Consider the following 2,261-nt stretch of genomic DNA (forward strand, 5'->3'; position numbering starts at 1 on the left):
CACACACACACACACACACACACACACACACACACACTCAGTATGTATGAATTAGAATAAAAAAAGTGAGCTGAACAGATGCCACAAACACATCATCAGAACTAAAAACTGTCGGCTTGATTTAAGCTTCAAAATGCTGCATTTTTCTCTTCTAAGGAGGTTATGTTTTCGCTTTGGTTTGTTTGTTTGTCTCTCAGCTGAAGTATGGGAGAACTACTCGCCTCAGTTTCATAAAACTTCGTGGAAGACTGTAGCACGGGCCAACTAAGAACTGATTCATTTTGGAGCATAGATCAAATCACGGCAAATTCACATATTATTTTTCACCTTTTTTAACATTGCTAGATAGGGCATTTGGCCTTGGTGAAGGTCTGTGCTCTCCATGTGCCCTTCTCAGTAAGATCATTCAAAAAGGGTTTTAGCATGGCTGCATTGTGAGACTATGGGCCCCTGGACACAGAGATATGAAGGGCCTCAACACCTCTCCTAAAGGGACAGATTCACAGACTTAATGGTGGTTTTGCATCTCTTTGTTATGCATATTTTTGAGGTTTCTGTCTCTCTGAGGTAGTTTTGTATCATTTTTTGTCTTTTTCTGTCTCCTTGTTATTTGTCTCTTTGCAGTTACTTTGCATCTCTTTGTGGTCGCTTTGTCTCTTCCTAGTGGGTAAGTTTGAATTTGAGTCAGCCCATTCAATAATCCATCCAATACTTTGTCGACGTGTTTATACTCACGCTGGCATGTCTGCTTTGATGCTGACGTAAACATTGGAGTCGGTGACAGCAGGTGGAGAGAGATTTTGCTTTCTTTCCTTTTCCTTTTCCACTGCCTCTTTCAGCATGTGGATCTGACCTGGCAGCAGGTTGAGGGAGGAGGGTACCGACAGCTGCAGGGAGACACACAGTTTCTGCTTTAACCCTTTAAAACCTGAGCAAATTGGCCTGTTTTCTGTCATAAACATGTGAAGGTGAAAAGCAGCTTAACAAACAAACAAATACAAACGAGTAATTAATAAAACATTAAAAGAAAATGACCTAAAAGTAAATAAAAAAAAAAAAGTTGTAAGAAAATTGCCTAAAAAAATATGTTTTTAAAAAGATTTTTCAAAATGAAGTAAAAAAAAACAAACAAGAAAAAGACCTTAAGAATGTGCAAAAAAAATCCAATATCTAATTATAAGAGTTATAAATATAGTTTTCTGTACATTTTTCCCTATATTAAAAAAAAAATCTTATCGTATTTTCTGGTCCTTTTTTGGTCACCTTTCACTAAATATTTCTTACCACATCGCTCATTATTAACTTATCCACATTTTTGAAGGAAATCAGTTTTTTTTTTCAAATGCACACGAAAGGTGTGAAGGCAGCACAAGAAAACTAAAGACAATCCAGGTGTTAAAGGGTCAAATTGTTTCTGCAAATGATGTGACCTGCGTCTAAACATCTGTTTTAAACTTAAATAGTTTTAAAAACTTATAAAATGAGCTAAATTTTATTGACCACTGACCTCAGCCACAGCGCGGATATAACCCTTCCACAGCTCACGAGCCTCTGCATTAGGAGCCTGTGGACCCAATGAAGGAGAGAAAAACTGTCAAAATTAGGAAATACGAGATGAAAAATATAATAGGAAAAATAGGATGATTTAGATATTTTCAATTGATTCCCTCACAGTGAATTTGATATTCACGTCCTTCATCTGGAGGTTGAGTCTGGCTGCGTCTAAGTTTCGATCCTGGCTGCTGTCATCTGTTATCGAGACCAGTTCAGTGAGATCCACTTTCTCTATGTACTGACGAAACAAACACAAAAACGCACTGAGTGACACTTAACTCCTGCATGAAGCTCTGGATTTCATTAACTCAAATCTCAAAGATAACTTACATTGGGATCTCTTTTGTCATTGAAGAAAAACAGCGTGTTTCCACACAGGCACGTCCAAAGTTTTCGAGATGTCTGCGGAAACACACAGAGAGACACACACTCACTAAAAGCACACAGCAGACAAAAATGAATATCAAATAAAAACACATATTTTCATTTGTGTTAGTGCAAAGAGAAAGGAAGAAGAAAATAAATGTTTAGTGTATAAAAAGGAAAATAAGTGGGGCAGCTGCGGTTTGGTGACATGTTTGGATCCGACATGATGAGTCAACCATTTCTCACCACAACTGAAACCAGTGTGTGATATTTATAACACAGTGGATCGTTTGGACCTGCAGGTTTGTGTGTCACCAACAGACTATTCGGATTAATCAGAA

General features: G+C 37.6%; 1 protein-coding gene across 1 annotated transcript; it reads right to left on the reverse strand.

Annotated features, from left to right (window-relative positions):
• Positions 1-654: 654 nt before the first annotated feature.
• On the reverse strand, positions 655-1,956 carry LOC121964574 (signal-transducing adaptor protein 1-like; the record flags this gene model as incomplete). Its single annotated transcript, XM_042514778.1, has 4 exons — positions 655-887; positions 1,508-1,564; positions 1,673-1,792; positions 1,885-1,956. Coding segments are annotated over 4 exons (405 nt in total), but the record flags the coding sequence as incomplete, so codon positions are not given.
• Positions 1,957-2,261: the final 305 nt, after the last annotated feature.

The sequence above is a fragment of the Plectropomus leopardus genome, unplaced genomic scaffold (genome assembly GCF_008729295.1).
Source record: "Plectropomus leopardus isolate mb unplaced genomic scaffold, YSFRI_Pleo_2.0 unplaced_scaffold16121, whole genome shotgun sequence".
Classification (NCBI taxonomy): Eukaryota; Metazoa; Chordata; class Actinopteri; order Perciformes; family Serranidae; genus Plectropomus; species Plectropomus leopardus.